The sequence below is a fragment of the Bos grunniens genome, chromosome 25 (assembly GCF_055505025.1).
Source record: "Bos grunniens cultivar Pamir isolate PY7600 chromosome 25, Bosgru_T2T1.0, whole genome shotgun sequence".
Taxonomy (NCBI): domain Eukaryota; kingdom Metazoa; phylum Chordata; class Mammalia; order Artiodactyla; family Bovidae; genus Bos; species Bos grunniens.
The window spans coordinates 23,956,227-23,981,584 of NC_141189.1; the positions used below are offsets into that span (position 1 = coordinate 23,956,227).

General features: G+C 38.2%; 1 protein-coding gene and 1 non-coding gene across 2 annotated transcripts in view; one reads left to right on the plus strand and one right to left on the minus strand.

The window, feature by feature from the left end:
* Positions 1-25,358, plus strand: part of DNAH3 (dynein axonemal heavy chain 3) — a 247,772-nt gene that overhangs the window by 140,785 nt on the left and 81,629 nt on the right. The window contains exon 40 of the mRNA XM_086375467.1: positions 5,308-5,553. Within this exon, the coding sequence (XP_086231593.1) occupies positions 5,308-5,553 (246 nt within the window). The remainder of the gene's footprint in view (positions 1-5,307; positions 5,554-25,358) is intronic.
* On the minus strand, positions 15,107-15,179 carry TRNAR-CCU (transfer RNA arginine (anticodon CCU)). The gene has a single exon. It is a non-coding gene; the product is annotated as a tRNA-Arg (tRNA).

Below are 25,358 nucleotides of genomic sequence, written 5' to 3' on the forward strand. Positions count from 1 at the left end.
CTGTAACCAACTATGATTAATTTCTGTGGTGCAAGGATGTCTCAATGTATGAAAAGTAATCAATGTGTGATACATGCAATACAAATATAATTAACAGAATAAAGGAAAAAACACATTGTCTCAATGCAGAAAATCATTTGACAAAACTCATGAAATCATGATAAACAACATTGAACAAGGTAGGAATAAAAGAATACTACCTCAACATAATAAAAGTAAAATACAAAAACCTCACAGTGAATATAACACTCAGTGGTGAAACACTTTACCATTTTAACTGCAATAAGGAAAGGATGCTTGCTTTCACTACTTCTATTCAACATAGTACTGGAAGTCCTAGCCAGAGTAATTAGGCAAGAAAAAGAAATAAAATTATGTATTCACATTAGAAAAGAAAAAGTAAATTTATCTGTTTGCAAGTGATATGATCTAATATGTACTAAATCCTGAAGACTGCACACACACACGAAACTGTTATAAACAAATTCAGTAAAGAGGCAGGATACAAAATCAAACACAAAAATAATGCAGTTCTATTGCATTTCTGTACAGTCAGCAAAAACAAGACCGGGAGCTGACTGTGGCTCAGATCCTTATTGCCAAATTCAGACTTAAATTGAAGAAAGTGGGGAAAACCACTAGACCATTCAGGTATGACCTAATCAAATCCCTTACAACTATACAGTGGAAGTGAGAAATAGATTTAAGGGAGTAGATCTGATAGACAGAGTGCCTGATGAACTATGGATGGAGGTTCATGACACTGTACAAGAGACAGGAATCAAGACCATCCCCAAGAAAAAGAAATGCAAAAAAGCAAAGGAGAATGGCTGTCTGGGGAGATCTTACAAATAGCTGTGAAAAGAAGAGAAGCAAAAGGCAAAGGAGAAAAGGAAAGATATACCCATTTGAATGCAGAGTTCCAAAGAATAGCAAGAAGATTTAAGAAAGCCTTCCTCAGCGATCAATGCAAAGAACTAGAGGAAAACAATAGAATGGAAAAGACTAGAGATCTCTTCAAGAAAATTAGAGATACCAAGGGAACATTTCATGCAAAGATGGGCACAATAAAGGACAGAAATGGTAGGGACCTAACAGAAGCAGAAGATAGTAAGAAGAGGTGGCAAGATTATACAGAAGAACTGTACAAAAAAGATCTTCATGACCCAGATAATCACAATGGTGTGATCACTCACCTAGAGCCAGACATCCTGGAATGTGAAGTCAAGTGGGCCTTAGGAAGCATGACTACGAACAAAGATAGTGGAGGTAATGGAATTCCAGTGGAGCTATTTCAAATCCTGAAAGATGATGCTGTGAAAGTGCTGCACTCAATATGCCAGCAAATATGGAAAACTCAGCAGTGGCCACAAGACTGGAAAAGGTCAATTTTCATCCCAATCCCAAAGAAAGGCAATGCCAAAGAAAGCTCAAACGACCACACAATTGCACTCATCTCACACACTAGTATAGTAATGCTCAAAATTCTCCAAGCCAGGCTTCAGCAATACGTGAACCATGAATTTCCAGATGTTTAAGCTGGTTTTAGAAAAGGCAGAGAAACCAGAGATCAAGTTGCCAACATCTGCTGGATCATTGAAAAAGCAAGAGAGTTCCAGAAAAACATCTATTTCTGCTTTACTGACTATGCCAAAGCCTTTGACTGTGTGGATCACAATAAACTGGAAAATTCTGAAAGAGATGGGAATACCACACTACCTGACCTGCCTGTTGATAAACCTGTATGCAGGCCAGGAAGCAACAGTTAGAACTGGACATGGAACAACAGACTGGTTCCAAATAGGAAAAGGAGTACGTCAAGGCTGTATATTGTCACCCTGCTTATTTAATTTATATGCAGAGTACATCATGAGAAATGCTGGGCTAGATGAAGCACAAGCCGGAATCAAGATTACTGGTAGGAATATCAATAACCTCAGATATACAGATGATACCACCCTTATGGCAGAAAGTGAAGAACAACTAAAAAAGCCTCTTGATGAAAGTGAAAGAGGAGAGTGAAAAAGTTGGCTTAAAACTCAACATTCAGAAAACTAACATCGTGGCATCCGGTCCCATCGCTTCATAGAAAATAGATGGGGAAACAGTGGAAAAAGTGGCTGACTTTATTTTTTCTGGGCTCCAAAATCACTGCAGATGGTGATTGCAGCCATGAAATTAAAAGACGCTTACTCCTTGGAAGGAAAGTTATGACCAACCTAGAAATCATATTAAAAAGCAGAGACATCACTTTGTCAACAAAGGTCTAGTCAAGGCTATTGTTTCCCCAATGGTCATGTATGGATGTGAGAGTTGGACTATAAAGCTGAACATCAAAGAATTGATGCTTTTGAACTGTGGTGTTGGAGAAGACTCTTGAGAGTCCCTTGGACTTCAAGGAGATCCAACCAGTCCATCCTAAAGGAGATCAGTCCTGGGTGTTCATTGGAAGGACTGATGATGAAGCTGAAACTGCAATACTTTGGCCACCTGATGCAAAGAGCTGACTCATTTGAAAAGACCCTGATACAGAGTGAAGTAAGCCAGAAAGAAAAACACCAATACAGTATACTAATGCATATATATGGAATTTAGAAAGATGGTAACGATAACACTGTATGTAAGACAGCAAAAGAGACACAGATGTATAGAACAGTCTTTTGGACTATGTGGGAGAGGGAGAGGGTGGGATGATTTGGGAGAATGGCATTGAAACATATATAATATCATATAAGAAATGAATCGCCAGTGCAGGTTCGATGCAGGATACAGGATGCTTGGGGCTGGTGCACTGGGATGACCCAAAGGGATGGTACAGGGAGGGGGGTGGGAGGGGGGCTCAGGATGGGGAGCACGTGTACACCCGTGGCAGATTCTTGTTGATGTATGGCAAAACCAATGCAATATTGTAAAGTAATTAACCTCCAATTAAAATAAATAAATTTAACTCAAAAAAAGAGAAAAGACTCTGATGCTGGGAAAGTTTGAGGCGGGGAGGAGAAGGGGATGACAGAGGATGAAATGATTGGATGGCATCACTGACTGTTTGGGTAAACTCTGGGAATTGGTGATGGACAGGGAGGCCTGGTGTGCTACGGTCATGGGGTCTCAAAGAGTCGGATACAACTGAGCAACTGAACTGAACTGAAGTGATACACCAATGTAATGGAGTAGAAGGTCTAGATATAATTGCATGCATGTATTGTCAAATGATTTTCCACGAGGATGCTAAGACCATTCAGTGGGGAAAGGACATTCTTTTCTTTTTTTCCTCTTTTTGTTTTTGCCTGCACCACGTGGCATGCAGGACCTTTAGCTCCTCCACCAGGGATCTAACCCATGCCCTCTGCAGTGAAAGTACTGATTCTTAACCACTGGACTTCCAGGAAGGTCCCTAGGACAGTCTTTTCAACAAGTGATGCCAGGAAACCTGGATATCCACTTAGAAATAAAGGAAGTTGGACCTTTACTTAATGTTATGTACAAAAATTAACTCAAAACAAGTGGAAGACCTAAACGTAAGAACTGTGTGTGTTCAGTCACTTCAGTCGTATCTCTTTCCAACCCTATGGACTGTAGCCTGCCAGGCTTCCCTGTCCGTGGGATTCTCCAGGCAAGAATACTGGAGTGGGTTGCCATGCCCTCCTTGATCAGGTCTTCCCAAACTAGGGAATGAACCCAGGGTCTCCTGTGGCTTCTGTATCACAGATGGATTTTTTACTGCTGAGCCACTGGAGAAGCCCTAAACCTTTAAAATTTCTAGAAGAAAATCTAAGGTAGAGAGCTATTTGGAAATTATTTCTTGGATATGACACCAAAGGCACAGCAACAAAAGAAAAAAAAGACAAATAGAGTCCATGAAAATTGAAAACTACTGTTTTCAAAAGACTCTATCAACAGAGTAAAAAGACAACTCACAAGTGGCAGAAAATCTTTATAAATCATATAAATGATAAAGGATGAATATCAAAGACTCTGTTAACAGACTAAAAGGATGACTCACAAATGGGGGAAAATCTTTACCAATCATATATATGATAAAGGATGAATATCCAGAATATATAGAGAATTCCTAAAATTTAACAACACAAAAACAAACTGACTAAATAATAGTCAAAGGTCTTAAATAGACATTTTTCCAAAGAAGATGCACAAATGGTTTATAAGCACATGGAAAGATGCTCAGCATCACTAATTATTAGGAAAATGCAAATCAAAACCACAGTGAGATACCATCTCATACCTATTAGGTTGGATACTATCCAAACAACAACAGGACTAACAATATTAACAATCAAAAAGAACAAGTATTGACGAGGATGTCAAGAAACTGGAACCCTTGTGCACCATTGATGAAATGTAAAATGGTACAGTTGCTATGGAAAATAGTTTCTCAGTTCCTCAAAATTAAAAGTAGAATTACCATATGACTTAGCACTTCTACTCTGGGTATATATATAAAGAAGTTGAAAGTAGGGACATAGATATTTTATTCATAGAAATATTATTTTTGAACATAGAACCTGTGTTCATAGCAGCATTATTCATAGTAACCAAAGATGAAAACAACCCAAGTGTCCACCAATCAATGAATGGATAAATAAAATGTAATACATGCATACAGCGAAACATTATTCACCTTAAAAATGAAGGAAATTATGGGGAGTTCCCTGGTGGTCTAGTGGTTAGGATTCAGTGCTTTCACTGCCCTGCCAGGGTTTAATTCCTGGTCAGGAAACTGAGATCCTTCAAGCCACATGGCACAGTCAAAATAAAAATTCTGATACACATTCTGATACATGCTGCAAAACAAATGGAGCTTGAGAACACTGTGCTCAGAGAAATAAGCTAGTCAGAAAAAGACTATAGTTTTAAAAATAAAATTAAAAAAAAAAGAAAAAGACTATATTATTTCACCTCTAAGACATATCCAGATTAGTCAAATTTATAAAGATAGAAAGTAGAATGCTATTTGTCATGTTGTGGGGAAGAAGGTAATGAATTAATGTTTAATGGGTATAGAGTTTCAGTTTTGCAGGATGAAAATAGTCCCAGATGTGAATAGTGGTGATGGTTGCACAAAAACATGGATGAATTTAATACCACTGAACTTTAAAATGGTTAAGATTGTAATCTGTGTGTTATGCATATCTTGCTACAATAAAAAAATTTATTTTAATATATGTAGAAGGATCAGGCCACTCATTCAATATCAGTCCCTTCCCCAGGCCCTTTAAGTATAGAACTACCCAATTCATATCTATTGCACTGTCCAGTTTTTTCTGAGGTTCTTATTCTTGCTTTTAGATGAAATCAGGGAAGTAGAAGAGGAGGAAAGTGAATTATTTGAAGGCCTGACAAGCCAACAGATCTTCCTCTGGCTACAAGGTCTGTTCCTTTTTGCCTTGGTGTGGACGGTGGCCGGCACCATCAACGCAGACAGCAGAAAGAAATTTGATCTGTTTTTCCGCAACCTGATCATGGGTATGGATAATAACAACCCAAGACCCAAAAGCGTCAAACTCACCAAAAACAACATCTTTCCAGAAAGAGGTAACTTGGTACCTGTTTGTTTTGTCTCCCTGTAGTGGTTTGGAGCATTATGTTCCAAACCCAGTCAAAATGTGAGATCCATGTAAGGCCTTTACAAAAGCCAGGAAAGATTTTGTAGGTTGCCTGAGGAGGTATACTTCTTCAGAGCTGGCCCATGTATGTAGAGATGGGTGACCCTGAAGTCAGGTCTTATGAGTTAATTTAACTACTAATTGTTAACTTAGAAAAAGTCAATATGACTTTTTAAAATTATCTATAATCTCAGCGGTAAAATAGGCCCCAGAGAACAACATGAGAAATACAACCACTTCTGTTTTTCTTACTCCCTTCTAGTCCTGTTCTCTGTATTTACACATGTCATATCATGGTGATTATGGTTTTAACATTTCCTTTAACATTTTTCATTATAGTCTAATATTGAAATGTTTATGGTTTTGCTACATACATTATCTTCAAAATGATCACTTTAATCATGTATTAATATTCTGTATATTCCGTTCAGTTCAGTTCAGTCGCTCAGTCGTGTCTGACTGTTTGCAACCCCACGAACCACCGCAGGCCAGGCCTCCCTGTCCATCACCAACTCCCAGAGTTTACCCAAACTCATGTCCATTGAGTCGGTGATGCCATCCAACCATCTCATCCTCTGTCGGCCCCTTTTCCTCCTGCCCTCAATCTTCCCCAGCATTAGGGTCTTTTTGAATGAGTCAGCTCTTCTCATCAGGTGGCCAAAGTATTGGAGCTTCAGCTTCAATAGCAGTCCTTACAATGAACACCCAGGACTGATCTCCTTTAGGATGGACTGGTTGGATCTCCTTGCAGTCCAAGGGACTCTCAAGAGTCTTCTCCAACACCACAGTTCAAAAGCATCAATTCTTCAGTGCTCAGCTTTCTTTATAGTCCAACTCTCACATCCATACATGACCTCTGGAAAAACCATAGCCTTGACTAGACAGACCTTTGTTGACAAAGTGATGTTTCTGCTTTTTAATATGCTTTCTAGGTTGGTCATAACTTTCCTTCCAAGGAGTTAAGGATATTTTAATTTCATGGCTGCAGTCACCATCTGCAGTGATTTTGGAGCCCCCAAAAATAAAGTCTGACACTGTTTCCACTGTTTCCCCATCTATTTACTGTACATCAAGGCTCTATATTTTCATCCTGCTTATTTAACTTATATGCAGAGTACATCATGAGAAATACTGGGCTGGATGAAGCAAAAGCTGGAATCAAGATGGCCAGGAGAAATATCAATAACCTCAGATATGCAGATGACACCACCCTTATGGCAGAAAGTAAAGAAGAACTAAAGAGCCTCTTGATGAAATTGAAAGAGGAGAGTGAAAAAGTTGGCTTAAAGCTCAGTATTCATAAAACTAAGATCATGGCATCCGGTCCCATCACTTCATGACAAATAGATGGGGAAACAGTGGCTGACTTTATTTTTTTGATGAATCATGCTACAGTTTTATAAATTTTATTTATCTTTTCCTAGAACCAGCTTTTAGTTTCACTGATCTTTTCTATTGTTTTTTAGTCTCGATTTTATTTATTTCTCCTGATCTTTATTATTTTTTTCTTTCTACTAAGTTGGGTTTTATTTGTTGTCTTTTTTCTGTTTCATATAGGTGTAAAGTTAGGTTGCTTATTTGAAATTTTTCTTGTTTGCTGAGGTAGTAAGCTTATAATGCTATAAATTTCCCTCTTAGAACTGTTTTTCTGTTTCCCATAGGCTTTGGATTGTCGTGTTTTCACTTTCATTTGTTTCTCGGTATTTTTGTTTGTTCTCTTTGATTTATTCAGTGACCGATTGCTTGTTTAGCCTCCACTTACTTGTGTCTTTTGCAGTATTTTTTCCTTATAGTTGACTTCTAGTCTCATAGCTCATTGTTGAAAAAGATACTTGATATGATTTCAATTTTCTTAAATTTACTGAGGCTTTTTTGTGGCCTAGCATGTGATGTGTCCTGAAGAATATTCCATGCGCACTTGAAATAATGTATGTGAAAGTGAAAGTGAAGTCGCTCAGTCATGCCTGACTCTTTGTGACCTCATGGACCATTGCCTACCTGGCTCCACGGTCCGTGGGATTTTCCAGGCAAGAATACTGGAGTGGGCTGACATTTCCTTCTCCAGATGAAATAATGTATATCATGCTACTTTTGGCCAGAATGCTCTGTGAATGTCAATTAAGCCTGTGTGATCAAAAATGTCATTAAAGACCAGCATTTCCTAATGTATTTTCTGTCTGGATAATCTGTCCTATGATATAAGTGGGGTGTTAAAATTCCCTATTATTATTGTGTTACCAGTTACTCCTTTTATGTCTTATGTATTTTGCCTTATATACATAGGTGCTACCATGTTTGGTGCATAGATATTTACAGCCATCTTCTTGGATTGATCCCTTGATCATTATGTAGGGTCCTTCCTTGTCCCTTGTAACCATCTTTATTTTAAAGTCTGTTTTGTCTGATATAAGTGTTACTACTTTGGCTATCTTTTTATTTCCATTTACATGGGATACCCTTTTGAATCTGCTCACTTTCAGTCTATGTATGTCTCTAGGTCTGCAGTCAATCTCTTGTACTACTCTGTCTTTTGGTTTGAGCATTTAATCCATTTACATTTAAGGTAATTATTGAGATGTATATTCTTGTCATTTTGTTCATTGTTTGGAGTTGTTTCTGTGATCTTTTTTTTTCTTTCTTTTTTTGTTCTCTTAAGATTTGATGACTATCTTTAGTGTTACGGTTGAATTCCTTTTACTTTGTGTGTGTGTATATATATATTATAGATGTTTGGTATATGGAAACCATGAAGTTATATGGCAGTCTGTGTGTTTGTGTGTGTGCGTGTATAAGTTGCTGAGCTCTTCATTTCAAGTACATTTTAAAAATACTGCATTTGTACTCTCCTTCCCTCACTATTACTAGTTTTGTTACTATATTTTACATATAATTGTATTCTGTGTCTCTTAAATGCTTATTGTGAGTATAAATTTTACTACTTTTTTTCTTTAAATTTATTTTTAACTGAAGGTCAGTTGCTTTAGTATTGCATTGATTTCTACCAAGCATCAACATGAATCAGCCATAAGTTTACCCATGTGCCCTCCCACTTGAACATCCCTCCCACCTCTGTCCCCACCCCACCACTCTAGGTTGTTAATAAGCCCTTGTTTGAGTTCCCTGAGTCATATATAGCAAATTCCCATTGGCTATCTATTTTACACATGGTAATGTATATTTCCATGTTACTTTCTCCGTACTTCCCACACAACTTCCCAGCCATGTCCATATTTCTGTTCTCAAAGTCTGTGTCTCCATTGCTGCTTTGCAAATAGGTTCATCAGTACTATCTTTTTAGATTCCATATATATGCATTAGTATACGATAACTGTATTTCTCTTTCTGATTTACTTCACTCTGTAATAGCCTCTAGGTTCATCCACTTCATTAGGACTGACTCAAACACATTCCTTTTTATGACTGAGTAATATTCCATTGTATATATGTACCATAGCTTCTTTATTCATTCATCTGTTGATGGATGTCTAGGTTGCTTCCATGTCCTAGCTATCGTAAATAGAGCTGTAATGAACATTGGTTAGCATGTGTCTTTTTCAGTTTTGGTTTCCTCAGGGTATGTGCCTAGTAGTGGGATTGCTGGGTTACATGGTGGTTTTATTCCTAGTTTTTAAAGGAATCTCCATTCTGTTCTCTGCCTGCAATGCAGGATGCAATACAAAGAATCCACCTACAATGCAGGAGACCCCAGTTTGATTCCTGGGTTGGGAAGATCCACTGGAGAAGGGATAGACTACCCACTCCAGTATTCTTGGATTTCCCTTGTGGCTCAGTTGGTAAAGAATCCACCTGCAATGCAGGAGACCAGGGTTTGATCCCTGGGTTGGGAAGATCCCCTAGAGAAGGGAAAGGCTACCCACTCCCATATTCTGGCCTGGAGAATTCCATGGACTGTATAGTCCATGAGGTTGCAAAGAGTTGGACACAACTGGGCCTCTTTCACTTCACTTCACTTCACATATTGTTCTCCATAGCAGCTGTATCAATTTGCATTCCCACCAACAGTGTAAGAGGGTTCCCTTTTCTCCACACCCTCTCCAGCATTTATTGTTTATAGATTTTTTGATGATGGCCATTCTGACTGATGTGAGGTGATATCTCATTGTAGTTTTGATTTGAATTTCTCTAATAATGAGTGATGTTGAGCATCTTCTCATGTGTTTATCAGCCATCTGTATGTCTTCTTTGGAGAAATGTCTGTTTAGGTCTTTGCCCCTTTTTTTGATTGATTGTTTCTCTGCTATTGATTTGTATGAGCTACTTGTATATTTTTTAAATTAATCCTTTGTCAGTTGTTTCATTTGCTATTATTTTTTCCCATTCTGAAGGTTGTCTTTTCACCTTGTTTATAGTTTCCTTTGCTGTGCAAAAGTTTTTAAGTTTAAGTAGGTCCCCCTTTTTTATTTTTGCTTTTATTTCTGTTACTCTAGGAGGTGGGTCATAGAGAATCTTACTATGATTTATGTCATAGAGTATTCTGTCTATGTTTTCCTCTAGGAGTTTTATAGTTTCTGGCCTTACAATTAAGCCTTTAATCCATTTTGAGTTTATATTTCCATATGCCATTAGGAAGTGTTCTAATTTCATTCTTTTATACATGACTGTCCAGTTTTCCCAGCACCACATTAAAGAAACTATTTTTGCCCCACTGTATATTCTTGCCTCCTTTATCAAAGTATCCATAGGTGTATGGGTTTATCTCTGGGCTTTCTATCTTGTTCCATCGGACTATATTTCTGTTTTAGAGTTTATTGCTTTTGACTTTCAACCTCCTTGCTAGTTTTGTGTGTGGATGATTTCCTACCTTTACTGTTGGTTTGCCTTTGCTGGTGAGTTTTTTTTGGTTTGTAATTTTCTTATTTCTAGGTGTGGCCTTTTCATTTTTGCTTTGAAAAGTTCCCTTTAACATTTGTCATAAAGCTCGTTTGGTGGTGTTGAACTCTTTTAGCTTTTGTTTGTCTGTGTAACTTTTTATCTCTCCATCGAATATGAACGAAAGCCTTGCTAGGTAGAATATTATTGGTTGTAGGCTTTTTCCTCTCACCACTTAAAAAATATTGCACCACTCCCTTCTGGCCTGCAGAGTTTCTGCTGATAAATCAGCTGATAGCCTTATGAGAGTTCCCTTGTATGTTATTTGTTGCTTTTCTCTTGTTCCTTTTATAGTCTCTCTTGAATTTTTGTCATTTTTACTACAACATGTCTTGGTATGTTCCTCTCTGCTTCCTCCTGTATCAGGCTCTCTGCACCTCCTGGACTTGGGTAACTGTGTCCTTTCCCATGTGAGGGAAGTTTTCAGCTACTGTGCTTTCAAATATGTTCTCAGGCCCTTTCTCTGCTCCTTCTTGTTGTTGTTCAGTCTCTCAGTCGTGTCTGACTCTTTGCAACCCCATGGATCATAGTACCCCAGGCTTCCCTGTCCTTCACCATCTTCCAGAGCTTGCTCAAACTCATATCCATTGAGTCAATGATGCCATCCAACCATCTCATCCTCTGTGATCCCCTTCTCCTCCTGCCCTCAATCTTTCCCAGCATCAGGGTCTTTTCCAGTGAGTTGGCTCTTCACATCAGGTGGCCAAAATATTGGAGCTTCAGCTTCAGTATCAGTCCTTCCAAAGAATATTCAGGGTTGATTTCCTTTAGGATTGACTGGTTTGATCTCAAAAGGACTATCAAGAGTCTTCTCCAGCACCACAGTTCAAAAGCATCAATTTTTTGGTGCTCAGCCTTCTTTATGATACACCTCTCACATCTGTACATGACTGCTGGAAAAATCATAGCTTTGACTATACAGACCTTTGTTGGCAAAGTTATGTCTCTGCTTTTTAATATGCTGTCTAATATGTCTGTCATAGGATGAAGCTAGTCTTGAGGCTAATCTAGGCTTCCTAGAAGGCCAGGCTAGTGCTTGTTCACTGGTGGAAAGGCCTGTGGGCCTGTGGGCGTAGAGGGGCTGTGGGCTCAGGAAGTCCTTAGGCAGCCTGTCTGCTGATGAATGGAGATGTGTCTCCACCCAGTTAGTTGTTAAGCCCAAGACCTTCCAGCACTGGTGCCTTCAGGTTATTGGATGGGGCCAGATCTTGTATCTTGGGCTTCCCTGGTGGCTCAGACAGTAAAGCGTCTGCCTGCAATGTGGGAGACCTGGGTTCGATTCCTGGGTTAGGAAGATCGCCTGGAGAAGGAAATGGCAATCCACTCCAGCACTTTTGCCTGGAAAATCCCATAGACAGAGGAGCCTGACAGGCTACAGTCTACGGGGTCGCAAAGAGTCAGACATGACTGAGCGACTTCACTTTTACTTTCAGATCTTGTATTAATGAGCTACAGGTAGGATTGCATTGTGACTGCTCACAGCAGCAGTATCTACATGGTACAAATATGGCTTCTGCCAGTGTCTATGTCCCCAGGGTAAGCCACTGCTACACTGCAATCCCAGCCTCTCCTCAAGATTCTCCAAGACCAGCAGGTAGGTCTAGCCCAGGCTCCTATCAGATTGCTGCTTTTGCCCTGGGTCCTAGTGCATGTGAGATTTTGTGTGTGGCCTTGCAGAGTGAAGTCCCTATTTCCTCCCGTCCTTTGGAACTCCCAAAATTAAGTCCACTGGCCTTCAAAGTCAAATGCTCTAGGGGATATGGTCCTCCCAGTGCAGGACCACCAGGCTGAGGAGCTATATATGGGGCTCAGTACTCTCACTCCTGTGAGAGAGCCTCTACACTGTAATTATTGTCCAGTTTGTGGATTGCCTCCACCCTATGGGTATGAGACTTGATTATATTGCCAGTCCATCCCTCTTACCTGTCTCATTGTGGTTCCTTCTTTATGTCTTTAGTTGTAGAAGATATTTTCTGGTAGGTTTCAGTCTTTTTCATTGATGACTGTTCTGCAAATAATTGCGATTTGGGTGTATTCTTGAGAATTGAGCTCAGGGTCTTTCTAGTCTGCCATCGTGGCTGAAGCCCAAATTTCTTCTCTTTTAAAAAAAAATATTAATAGACTGTAGCTTTAGAGCAGTTTTTGGTTTACAGAAAAATTGAACAGAAAGTACAAAGTTCTTTCTAGTTTAACTGTGTTCTTGTCTGAGAGTATACACTGTGTGATTTCTATTAATTAAAAACTTTTAAGTTGTGGTTTTTGGCCCAGAATATGATCTATCTTGGTGAATGTTCCATGTGAGCTTGAGAAGAATATATTCTGCTCTTGTTAGATGAAGTAATCTATAGATGTCCTTTAGTTCCAGTTGATTGGTAATTAACTACTGATATATCTTTACTCATTTTCTGCCTGCTACCTGTCAATTACTGATAAAGGGGTATAGAAGTCTCCAACTATAATAGTGTATTTTTCTATTTCTCCTGTGGTTCCATTAGTTTTGCCTCATGTATATTGATGTTCTGTTCATGTTTGAAGTTTGAAAATAGTACTAATGTAAATTTCTTCTCTTTTTAATTAGGGTGAGATTGAATTTTGTATATATATAGCAGTTATTTTTCACAGGTTCTTATTGATATCCTTTCTTGTAATGTTTTATCATAGTTCTCTTTTTTAACAGACTATGTCAAGATGTAGGTCTTCTTTTGTTTATTTTTCCTAGAACATGATCCTTTCAGTCATCAAAGGAAAATTTTATTCTCTGGCTTTTGTATTTATCATTTCCTCCTTCCTTATTTTTATATTTTTGCCTTTTTTATTTAGATTTTTCATTTTAATATGATTCACCCACAACTTCAATTATGCTTTTCCTGTCTTGACTGATTTTAATTCTGCTGTTGTATCTTTTGTTTCCTTGATGTCCTTCCTTAGTGTATGATTAAAAGCACAGGCCATGAAGTCATATTTTCAGAGGTTGAATCCTGGCTCTAGTATTTACTGGTTGGGTGCCCTTGAAAAAGTTCCTTAACATCTCTCAGTTTCCTCAGTTATGAAATGAGGACAACAATAGCACTAATTTCTGGTGCTCTTATAAGAATGAAATGTGTTGATGTATATAAAACATTTATAATTAAGTATGATGCACATAAAGTGTTAAATCAACGTTAGTAACTTTTATTGCTTCCTCCATATCATCATCTCTATTAGTTCACTCATCTACCCCCCCTTTTTTAATCTCATTTTGCCTTTTCATCTAAGCCTATTTTCTCTTTATGACTTTCTGTTCTTATTTCATGAAAAACTTGTCTTTTTGTACCCTATGTAGGATACCAAACAGTTTCCTCAAATTTGATTGTGAGTCCTGCCTTAAACAAGGTTCAGAAGTATACTTTCAATTATGATCTCCATATTATATCCCTGTATGTAGCAGTATTTTTTTCACAGGTTCCATATGTTGCTTTCTGCTTCCTCATCATTAAGATCAGTCTGTTCATGCTCTGTGCCAGGAAATTGGTACATAAAGTACCCTTGACCCCATTCTTGGTCCACTTTGTGACATCTTTCCTTCCCTTCTGCTGCTGGACAGCTAATTATGTGCATAGCTTCCAAGTTTCCTAGGTAACTTTTCCCTACAATATCTCCTGTCTACCGTGATTCATCTCCTTCCTCTGTGTCCTGTTCAACTGATGCAATGTAAGAAAAACTATAATTTCCATAATGTAATGCAAACTGCTTTCTTCATATATCTTCTCTTACAACTACTCTACTTGAAAGTAGGTTTGATTCTGAAAAAACTGTTTGTAAGAGCAAAATGACACCTTACAAGTGATCAGTGTGAAAATATCCATGGAAATTTAAGCTTTACTCTTGTCTCCATGGTAATCATACACTTCTCTTTCTGCTGGTTTTCAAAACTCTTGCTACTTTTGGACATGATCAGGGTAAATGGTATTCATAACCCCCCTTAAAAACAAACCCAAATGCTGTAAACTCTCCTTTAGAGTCAGAAACAACGGGATGGCCAAGATCCAAAGACCATGTATGATCAACTAATGCCATCTGTTGGAGGCAGCCTTTTAATTTGTTTCATGTGAACATTCTAAAAGAGGACATTTCTCAACAGAAAAATGATCGTGGTTTTTCACTTTGGAAGACCTATTTAAGGCGCCACAACTATTTTCCTTTTTCCTCATTGCGGTCTGGGACCCTACTACCCCTATCAGCTGTAGAAAGATGGCCTGGCAAGGCAAGGGTGACCAAAAAAAAAGACAATTCTCCTAGAGTAGTACGTGGCAGGACAGAGGAACAGCTGTCTGATTTTCTATGTGGGATGTCACTTACATCTCTGTATATCATGAGTTGCAAGGAGGAGGAAAATTAAAAGTATATTAGTGGGCCTGTTGCAGTTTCTCATGCAGTCTCTTGAGGTAAAATTTCTCAGTCCAGCTTGTTTGATATCTAGTTAGAGGAGATTCTACCTAACTTCTTTTAGTCTTTGTGTTTTGTTTTGTTAATATTTGGCTGTGCTGGGTCTTAGTTGCGGTACACTGGGTCTTGTGGCATGTGAACTCCTATTTGCAGCATGTGGGATCTAGTTCCCTGACCAGGGATCGAACTTGGGCCCCCTGCATTAGGAGTGCAAAGTCTTAACCACTGGACCACCAAGGAAGTCGCCTACCTTCTTTTAGTCTTGTTTTCATTGACATTATTCCACTCCTTTCTCTTTTGCCTTCCTAAGTATTTTAGTAGGAAATTACCAACCTCCTAGCCAGAACCCACTGGAATCCAAAAATGTGTTTTAAGTGCCAAGTGTAAATTCTTTTTTATATAACAGCTATTGAGGTATAATTTACATAAGATTCACTCATTTAAGTAAGCAATCAGTGGTTATTAGTAAATTTGCCTAGTTGTGCAACTGTTTAATCCAATTTAGAACACTGGAACATTAGAACAAATTTAAAACATTCATCACCACAATAAGATCCTTCATTCCCATTTTCAAGGAATCTTTGTTCCCAGTCTCAGTCCCAGGCAGGTATTCATCTGTTCTCTATAGATTTGCCATTTCAAATTTATGGGATGGTGTAATATATGACGTCTTGATCTGGTTTTGGTTATACTTATTACCATCTTGAAGTGAAGTCGCTCAGTCGTGTCCGATTCTTTGTGACTCCATGGGCTGTAGCCTACCAGGCTCCTCCGTCCATGGGATTTTCCAGGCAAGGGTACTGGAGTGCGTTACCATTTCCTTCTCCAGGAGATCTCCCTAACCCTGGGATTGAACCTGGGTCTCCTGCATTGTAGGCAGATGCTTTATTGTCTGAGCCATAAAATACCTTTGTAACTTTTCCACAGGGTTTTAAATTCTCATGGTGAGAGCTCCAGGGAGGCCTTCTCTGACCTCATGGGATATTGTTTTCTGGACTTTTCATGATCTAGGAGCCTTTGGGGTACATGGAACTCTCAAATGAGTGCTAAAGGAACTGTGTTGGGGAGTAGACACTAAGGAAAGCCGGCAGTCCTTTGGGGAAGTCTCTCAAGGTTGCATTATCATCAACTGACATTTATCTTTATTTGTCCAGAAAGTGCTAAATTTCTCTTTATTTACCCATTTATTGTGTGTCCTTTGAAAACCCACTCACTTCTCTGTTAAAGTTTATCTTATTCTCTCAAGTGAAGGACAAGAAAACAGAGGTGGGGCATGGGGTGGTAAAAGGTGATAGAATTAATTCACCTTCCTGGATTTCTAGTACTATTCCCTCCATTCTGCCCCTGCACTTGCATCAGAATTTGAGTTTAAATCACAGTACAGAGAAAACAAAAGCCCTACTCTGATGAGTACCAAACAGACCTCAAGGGCCTCTCTGTATGCCCACAGCTATGCTAAATGTCTGACACATATTCATTTGCCTTCCACAGCGATTTTTCTGAGCTTGATATAAAACCAGGGCCATTTTACAGATATACAGTGATAACCTTGGCCAAAGTCACACGGCCATAAATCCACTTATATTCAGTTGGACCTTTTCTCTTTGGCCAAAATGTTCCAAATGTTTGTTTCAAGCCACAAATTAGCTCCAGCTAATAATATCAGCAAGAGAAGGGGACAAATGCTTTCTGAATGCTTTTTGTGTCTCCTTTCTTATTGTAAAAATAATTCAATTCTATTAAATAAAAATGATCAAAAAACATTTTCATTCATACCATACTATTGTTAAGTATTTCCGTTTCCAAAAACCTTTCTCTCTCTTGTCCATCTGCTTTCATCTCTTTACATGGTTGCCATAAGGCTATACATTCTGTTTTTTATTCTTCTATTTTATCTGTCATTGTTTTTTGAAAGCATTTTTCTATGTTAATACTTAGATTTTTAAGTATTTAATAGTTTATTTCAAAACTTAATTTTAAAATTTTCTATTTTACTTAAGTGTTAATTGGATATATCACATGATTTTCCCTTTTGTGTAAGATGATGTGAATTCTCTTCTTAGAGTCAATTCATCTCTCTTGAAGTGTATCTACTTCATTTCCCCTAGTCCTTTTTTTTTAATTGAAGTATAGTTGGTATACAATGTTTCAGATGTACAAGAAAGTGATTCAGCTTTTATATATATAAAGAGATATTCTTTTTCACATTCTTTTCTGTTTTAGATTATTGTTGTTATTGTTAAGTCACTAAATCATGTCCAGCTCTTTGAGAACCCATGGACTGTAGCCCTCCAGGCGCCACTCTCCATGGCATTTTCCAAGCAGGAATACTATATAGGCTGCCATTTCCTTCTCCAGGGAATCTTCCCAACCCAGGGATTGAACCTGATTCTCCTGCATTGCAGGCAGATTCTTTACTGCTGAGCCACCAGGAAAGACCATTAGAGGTTACTATAAGATATTGAATATAGTTTGACATGCTATACAATATGTTCTTATTGTTTTCTGTTTTAGATATAGTGATATCTGTTCATCCCAAATTCCTGATTTATCCCCCCTGCTGCCCTTTGGTAACCATATTTGTTTTCTTTGTCTGTGTGTCTTTGTTTTGTAAATAGTGTAATCATTTTAATGACTGTAAAAGAGTCCATTTATCTTATAAGACATAATTTTGACTGGTATTCTAATGTGGGGCACGTAAATTATTTTCAGTTTTTGTTATCACAAACAGTGCTATATATTTGTGTATGGAGATTATTTTCATTGTGAATTATTTCCTTATGATAAATTCCCAGAATTGAATTTCTGACTTGAGCTAGAGAACATTTTTGTAAGCATAGTGGCAGATTGCTTTCTAAAAATGTACCAGATTGACTTCTAGGTAGAGCTGTGCAGTAACATAGGATAAGCTCTCCTTTAATACATAATGCGATATATTAAGCCTAAAAATGTTTTTGTTTTTAATTTTAAGTTTAAGCCTAAACATTTCCCAGCAATAACTTCAAAAATAAAAGTTACAGCCTGATCCTTTGAACATTGAAAGGTAGTAAGTAGACAGGGAGAGAAACAAAAGATCCTTCATGTTGTGTCTCTCAACCCACAACCCAACTGTCCTAAAAGCGATGCTGGGTGGAAAGGAAGTTAGTTGACAAAATTCTGAGAGTTCTCACTGGTAATCACCAGTGTAGAAAAAAGCAGACTGCAGTGGTAACTGGGCAGCTGCAAAAAATGCCAAGGCGAAACCTTTGAGCATGAAACTTCCATAATTTGGTAAGATCTTATCAGGAGTGGGAGGAACCTACCAGGGTTTGCAACTCCATGCTGGGTGGGGGATGAGAGCTGAATTTTTCCAGAGTGAAGCATGTTTCTAGCTGGGGTGGAAGTGGGATGGACCCATGGATCAGGAAAATTGGCCAAATTTTAGAAAGAGACTACAAAGCCCAGGTTTCCTGGCAAAGGCAACTGAGTATTTCCTTTACCCCGCCCCTGTACCCTCAGGCTACAGAAAAGAAATCCACACACCATTCCCTGAATTGTGACCAAAATTGGGGAAAATAAACTCACTCCAGATAGTGTTGGGGAAAATGTCAAGAAGAATTTACCTGATTATAGCAGAGCAATATCAGAAAGAGGAAGACAGAGACAGAGAGACAGAGAATGAGAGTCTAAAAGAAAAACATGACTGGGGCTTCCCTGGTGGTCCAGTGGCTAAGACTCCACTCTCCCAGTGCAGGGGCCAAGGTTTGATCCCTGGTCAGGGAATTAGATCCCACATGCCACAACTAAGACCCAGCGCAGCCAAATAAACAAATAAAAATAAGTATTTTTATAAAAAAAAGAAAAACATGACATAAGAAATATAAAATATTTGTATTACAAGCACATAAATTTATAGTATAATATATTATGTAATATATAAATTTAATTTCAAAATTTATAGATGAACAGCATGCTACTGGAAAAGGGATGTATTAATATATAGAGAGAATTGAGAGTCCAGAAATAAGCTCCTCATATTTATAGTGATTTGATTTTTGACAAAGGTATAAAGATAATTTTGTGGGAAAAGAATAATCCCTTCAGCACATGGTGATGGATTAAATGAATATATTCATATAAAATAATGAATTTGGCCTCTATACCATAGTCAAAATTAACTCCGATGAAAGATCTAAATTCAAGAGTTAAAATGATAAAAGCTTAGAAGAAAATAAAGGTACGGATAAATGGTCATGATCTTGGACTAGGCAACAATATCTTAGGATGACAAAAATACAAGCAACTAAAGAAAAAATAATTTAGCTGAACTTCATCAAAATGAAAAACTTTTGTGCTTCAAAGGACAACATGAAAGTGAAAACACAACCTATAGAATGGTTGGAACATTTTGCAAATCAAATATCTGATAAGAAACTTGTAAAGTATAAAGAAATATTATTATTCAATAATACAAAGATATAATACAGTTTTAAAATAGGCAAAGTAACTGAATAAACATTTCTCCAAAGAAGATATATAAAAGGCCAATAAGTACATGACAATAGCTCAACATTATTATCATTATTAGCCATCAGGAAAACGCAAATCAAAAGCACAAGATACCACTTCACAACTACAATGAGGATAATAAAAAAAGATGAAGAGCAAGTATGAGAATGTGGGAAAATTGAAACCCTCACATATTATAGTGGAAAAGTATAATTGTACAGCAGCTTTGGAAAACAACATTTGGCATTTCTCAAAAGTTAAACAAACAAACAGAATTAAAAATAGACTTACCATATGAGCAAGCCATTTCACTCCCAGATAGATGCCCAAGAGAAACAAAAATATATGTTCACACAAATACTTATGCACAAATGTTCATAACATCGTAATTCATGATGGCCAAAAAGTGAAGACAATCCAAATGTCCATCAGCTGATGAGTGAATAAATAAAATATAATATGTTCTTGTTGTTCAGTCATCTGGTCGTGTCCGACTCTCTGCAACCCCATGGACTTCAGCACACTAGGCCTCCTTATCCCTCACAATCACCCAAAGTTTTCCCAAGTTCATGTCCATTGCATTGGTGATGCCATCCAGGCATCTCATCCTCTAACACCCTCTTCTCCTGCCCTCAGTCTTTCCCAGCATCAGGGACTTTCCCAATGAGTTGGCTGTTTGCATCAGGTGACCAAAGTACTGGAGCTTTGGCTTCAGTATCAGTCCTTCCAACAAGTATTCAGGGTTGATTTCCCTTAAGATTGATTAGTTTGATCTTCTTGCTGCCCAAGGAACTTTCAGGAGTCTTCTCCAGCAACACAGTTCAAAGGCATTAATTCTCAGCATACTGTCTTCTTTATGGTCCAGCTCTCACAACCATATGTGACCACTGGGAAAACCATAGCTTGACTATATGGACCTTTGTCGGCAGAGTAATGTCTCTGCTTTTCAACACAATGTCTAGGTTTGTCATAGCTTTCCTGCCAAGAAGCAATCATCTTCTGATTTCATGGCTGCAATCACCATCCACAGTGATTTCAGAGTCCAAGAACAGGAAATCTATCACTACTTACACCTTTTCCCCTTCTATTTGCCACGAAGTAATGAGGCTGGATGCCACGATCTTAGTTTTTTTAATACTTAGTTTTAAGCTGGCTCTTTCACTATCCTCCTTCACCCTCATGAAGAGGCTCTTTAGTTCCTCTTCACTTTCAGCCATTCAAGTGGTATCATCCGCATGTCTGAGGTTGTTGATGTTTCTCCCAGCTATCTTGACTCCAGCTTGTAACTCATCCGGGCCAGCATTTCTCATGATGTGCTTGCTCAGTGTTTAGGTTAAACAAGCAGGGTGACAGCAGATAGCCCTGTCATACTCCTTTCTCAACCTTGAACCAATCAGTTGTTACATACAGGGTTCTAACTGTTGCTTAGGTTTCTCAGAAGACAGTTGAGATGGTCTGGTATTCCTATCTCTTTGAGTGCTTTTCGCAGCTCTTAAAGAGATGGGACACATCCACAATAGAGCATCGTTTACACTTAGGCCCAGCCACTTCATTCTTGCTGGGGCTATTAGTAGTTCTCCTCCACTCTTCCCCAGTAGCATGTTGGACACCTTCAGACCCAGGGGACTCATCTTTCAGTGTCATATCTTTTTGTCCTTTTATGCAGTTCATGAGGTTCTCACAGCAAGTATACTGGGGTGGTTTGCCATTCCCTCCTCCAGTGGATCGCATTTTGTCAGAACTCTCCACAATGATGTAACTGTCTTGGGTGGCCCTACATGGCATGGCTCATAGCTTCATTGAGTTATGCAAGCCCCTTCACCATGACAAGGCAGTGATCCGTGGAGGGGAAAATACAGTATATCCATACAATTAAATATTATTCAACAATAAAAAGAAATGAAGCAATAACGCATACTACAACATGCATGAATCTTAAAAACATTCTGATGAGTAAAAGAAGCCAATCACATAAGAGTATCTGTTGGATGATTTCATTAATATGAAAAGTCCAAAAGAGCAAGAACATAGAAACAAAAAGTATATTAGTGGTTACCTTGGGGGCAAGCAGGCTGGTGAGAGATGGGAAGAGGATTTGGGAAGTGACAGCTAAGAGGTATGAGGTTTCTTTTTGGTGTAATGAAATGTTCTAAAATTGATTATGGTAATAACCGTACAACTCTGTGAATATTAATATATTCATACATACATGTATATTTAGTAAACCATTGAATTATACAGTTTAAATGGGTGAATTATATCTTAATAAATCTATCATTTTAAAGTTTGTAAATGAAGTGTTAAAACCACAGAATACGAGAAAAAGAGGAATTGAAAAACCAAAGAAACAAACAGAGAACTAAACAGTATTAGTAATGATCTGATAAATAAGGACCAGCAAGGGATAAAACATATAAATCTAGACATCTAACAAATGGCTTAGAGGAAAGGTTTGAGACAACTACACTTGCTATTGAAGACAGTCAAAGAATATGATTGATATGGAGACCTTACAGTTGTTAATTCCTTGAGTAGCTATCCCAATAAATAATGTAGACAATATATACCAAGAAACAAATGTAGAAATTTTTCCTAAAATGAAGAAGTATTTCTGTAAGTTTTAAGAGTATTTTGTGTTCTAAGAAAAACTGATACAGAATAATTGATTTAAAAAAAATCTGATTAAATTATTGGACTTCCAGGATAAAAGAGATTCCATCAGGCATCCAGATAGAAAAGAAAAATTAGTAAAAGTGGAAATATCTGATGGGCTTCAAACTTCTACACAGCAAGCTAGACTGAAAGAAACATTGAAACAATGGTCTGCAAAACTCTAAGGGAAAGAAAATGTGACATTAGAATACTACTCTCAGCCAGGTCACTTTTCAAGTACAAAGTCGCAGACATTATCAAACGTGCAAGATCTGAGAGAACTGAGCCCTCTTAAGTCCCTTCTTAGAAATAAAAAATAAACCAGCCAACCAATCAATCGAGATAAAGAACTGAAATAGTCTTGTGTTAAAAGACCCCAGTTTGACTGTTGAACCTATTTAAATAAAGATCTAAGAATAAGGTATGGAAGAATTATAGTTGCAAAACAAAATGTCAGTGTTATAATCCCTGAAAAAGTAAAAGACACTTGCTCCTTGGAAGGAAAGCTATGACAACCTACCCTGTGTATTAAAAAGCAGAGACATCACTTTTCCAACAAAGGTCCATATTGTCAAAGTTATGGTTTTTCCAATAGTCATGTACAGATGTGAGTTGGACCATAAAGAAGGTTGAATGCCAAAGAATTGATGCTTTTGAATTGTGGTGCTTGAGAAGACTCTTGAGAGTCCCTTGGACTGCAAGATCAAACCAGTCAATCCTAAAGGAAATCAACCTTGAATAATTCATTGGAAGGACTTATGCTAAAAGAATTGAAGCTGAAGCTCCAGTACTTTGGCCACCTGATGTGAACAGCTGGTTCATTGGAAAAAGACCTTGATGCTGGGAAAGACTGAAGGCAAAAGGAGGGAGTTGCAGAGGATGAGATGGTTAGATAGAATCACTGACCCAATAAACATGAGTCTGAGCAAACTCTGGGAGACAGTAATGGACAGAGGAGCCTGGCGTGTTGCATTCCACGGGGTCAAAAAGAGTTGGACATGACTTAGTGACTGCGCAACAACAGTATCATCAAGAACAACAAAGAGAACCAAAGGAGAGGAAATGGAAGAATGACAGTTAATCACATCATAGTTCATAAAGGGATCAATAAAATTGATCTAACATTAAGTCACATGTATTTTCAAATGAATTGTGATATCAGGATTTGCTTCAAAATGTTCCAGTCTAAGAAAGAAGGAAGAAAGAAAAGGGAGGAAGTGAGAAGGGAAGGAAAATGAATATGATGATTGTTGATGTTGTAGAAATGCATGAAACAGTTGCAAAATGTTGAAGATTATGGAAGCTAGATAATGGGTACATGGAAGTTTATTATACTATCCTCCTTTTTTGTTGTCAGCTACAGACTGGCACTTGCCAGCTACCTCTACAAGGATTAAATCACATGCTGCTGTTTCTGCTGATTTTAAATACCCCTGAAAGGAATTCAGGGTGGAGAGCAGAAATGAGGTACTCTGGGAAAAACTAGCAGAATGGGTCTTCAGATAGATATTTTCATGAGCCAACTTTATGAGCCCAATTCTTGTATTTCCTCCTGTCTAGAAAAACACTAAAATCCTTCATAGTGATGACTGCTCCTCGTGACTAGCAGATACATTCTGCAAAAATTAAAGTGCTTGATTGCATGTACTCCCACTTCACCAGAATCACATATATACTGACCTTACCCCCAACCTCTTTGGAGCAATTTCTCAGGGCTATATGAAATGCTGTTTCCTGGGTCTATAGTCCTCATTTTGCCCCAAATAAAATTTAACTTGCAATTCTCATGTTGTGCATTTTTTCAAGTCAGCATTGTGTATTTTAAATTTTTTTCACAATGAAAAGTTAAAATATAATAGCAAAGTTGGATTAAATTATTTTTAAAATTATAATGACTTTAAGCCCTAATGGCTGAATTTTTTTTTTTTTAGTTAAGAAGCATCTCTCCTGCTAAGGTGGTAGATATTAAAACTTTTCATCACAAGAAAAAAAATTTTTTTAGATTGGAGTGTTTCAGCCCTTTAACTCAAGACTCTCTCTCTCTCTCTCTCTCTTTCTCTCTCTGTCTCTCTCTCTCACACACACACACACACATACAGCCTACAACCACCAATGCTGTCTTCTTTGGGTCAATTATAGATGAGTCCTGTGGAGAGAGAAGCAAGTCACTTGTGCCTGCTGCTGAGTTGGCTAGGCAATGGAACTTGCAAGCCTCTCATGCCCAGTGCTCCTGTGAATCACACAGCCCAACACTTGTCTCACTGAAGCCTTGGTATTTCCTCCATGTCCTCTTCAGGTTTTTCTAAAAAAAAAAAAAAAATATATATATATATATATATATATATATAATTCAGAAAGCTTTGCAACCAGTATCTCATATACTCCTCATAGCATTCTCGAGATGAGGAAATTGCAGCTCAGAAAGGGTGTCACTCATCCAGGGCCCCACAGTGAGTCAGTGAGGAATGATTGGATGAGAAGCCAGGTCCTTCCCTGACACTCTTCTTATTCCCACTTCTCATCTTGAAGTGCAACAAAGAAAAAGACTTCCAACAATTACAGAGGCAGGGCTTCACTGGGGAAAAGGACCATAGGAACTTTGTGTTACTTTTGTGAGGGAAGTAGGGAGTGATTTGGGATGAGTATTGTGACTGTATTTGGAAGAACGGGTGGAGCGAGAAGGTGATTCAGAATCACCGCTGTGTATTGATCAGAGGCCAGAGAACAGGGGCCTTGATGCTGCCCACCTACTTCCTCCCACACCAAGAGGATCTGGAGGGCAGCACTTCAGTTGTTCTTACCTTACATAGTAGATACTGAGGGCCTACAATGTGCTTGCTTCGTGTCTGGTCAGGCATTTGTTCAAAAAGCACCTACTTTGTACTTTTTACTAAGCACCTACTATGTACTTCCCTGGTAGCTCAGATGGTAAAAAATTTGCCTGCAATGCAGGAGACCTGGATTCAATACCTGGGTTGGGAAGATCCCCTGGAGAAGGAACTGACTGCCCATTCCAGTATTCTTGCCTGGAGAATTCCATGGACAGAAGAGCCTGACAGGCTACAGTTCATGGAGTTGAAAGAGTCAGACCTGACTGAGCGACTAACACATAGTTCTAGATACTGTGCTAGTTGTTGGGGATACAACAGTGAACAAAAAAGATATAATCCCCTTGCTCTCACAGAGCTCACTTTCTAGTTGAGAAAGACAAACAGTAAATAAGTAGGCTCAAAGAATAAGATAATTGGAGATATACTAAGTGCAAGGATGGAAAAACAC